The sequence below is a fragment of the Buceros rhinoceros genome, unplaced genomic scaffold (genome assembly GCF_000710305.1).
Source record: "Buceros rhinoceros silvestris isolate BGI_N320 unplaced genomic scaffold, ASM71030v1 scaffold22349, whole genome shotgun sequence".
Lineage (NCBI taxonomy): Eukaryota > Metazoa > Chordata > Aves > Bucerotiformes > Bucerotidae > Buceros > Buceros rhinoceros.
The window spans coordinates 51,807-53,119 of NW_010431293.1; the positions used below are offsets into that span (position 1 = coordinate 51,807).

Consider the following 1,313-nt stretch of genomic DNA (forward strand, 5'->3'; position numbering starts at 1 on the left):
CCCAGCCGTGTGGAGGTGCTGCTGAGGGACAGGGGTCAGGGGGGACCTGGCAGTGCTGGGGCCACTCAAGGAGCTTAAAGGGTTTTTACAACCCAAACTATTCTGTGGTTTCTTTACCAACTGGAAACATCCATTTCCTTTCAAACCTCTAACCTGCTCACGAGGTGGAGCTGTAGGTTGTAAGCTAGGTTCTGTGGGGTCTCACAAGGCAGCTGTTAAAGCTAACTGTAAAGTCTTTTTTGACACACTGAAAAGTATGTCAGAGGAAAAAAACTGCTTAATTTTCAGATTCAACACCAAGTGTTTCACGCTGTCATGGGCAGGGTCGAGAAACCACATCTTCAGATACGAAGGCCATAAACTGAATCCTCCAAAGACAGATGAATCCTTAGAAACGGAACTGCTTTTGTTACCTTGCAAGCATCGGTTTTAATAATGTTTCTTCTCTGCAAGTGTATCTGCCAAGAGCAATGGAAACCAAGGGTTTTCCCTAACAGGGGTTTATCGCATTTGCAGGCCAACATTTCGCTAACACCAGAAGAACATCTGGGATGTCTGTTTGTTCTGTTTAATCTTGTGATAAAAAGCCTCATTGGGGATTACCTAGAAAAGGTGCTTATCCTGTAACACAATCCGCAGTCCTGGTTCACTTTCCAAATATGAATGTCACTTTTTTTTTTTTTAAAGAAAGGCAAAAACAGCAAGCAAAAAGAGAAAGAGAAGACTCACTCACCACTGCCCAAGTCAACAAACAAATCGTCCTCTGTCATTTTAATTTCATCTATCATTTGGGCCACTAAGTCAAAGGAAGTTTCTCCGTAAACCTCTGGGGAGAAGGGCTCATAGTTGTTCAGTTTCTCTGGGTCGGTCACCGAGTGGTTATACACCTGCTGCAGGATGTGCCGGAGGAGCCCGTTGGAGGGACGAGTGTTCAGTTTCATCGGTTGGGTGGTTCCCTTCCACTAAAGGCAAAGAGCAGGAAGAAGGTTTGAACTCTAAGTCAGGACAAGTAAACGTCACCACGACAAAGAAACAAAACTCCCTCCCATCACCTCTCCCAAGAGCCGGTCCGCAGGTGCTGTGTGAAGATACAAACACTGAACGACATAAAGGAGTTACTCAAACACCGATTGCTCTGTACTTTGTCTCACCACAACTAACAGCTCACCTCCAGGGTGCTGGAAACGGGTGGTAAAGGGGAAATTTGATATAAAGATCAAGAGGCAATGTCAAGCTTAACACTGAATGTGGTTGGAGCAAGCGTAAAGGTTTGTTCACTCGTGTTCTCGCGGAACTGACGGTGACTGTACTGC

The 1,313-nt window shown here is 45.5% G+C and overlaps 1 protein-coding gene across 1 annotated transcript in view; it reads right to left on the reverse strand.

Moving 5' to 3' along the window:
* The window catches only part of DOT1L (DOT1-like histone H3K79 methyltransferase), a gene marked incomplete at its 5' end in the record, with an annotated part of 50,006 nt that overhangs the window by 42,749 nt on the left and 5,944 nt on the right, over positions 1 to 1,313 (reverse strand). The window contains one exon of the mRNA XM_010143393.1: positions 734 to 962. Coding sequence (XP_010141695.1) covers positions 734 to 962 — 229 coding nt within the window. The remainder of the gene's footprint in view (positions 1 to 733; positions 963 to 1,313) is intronic.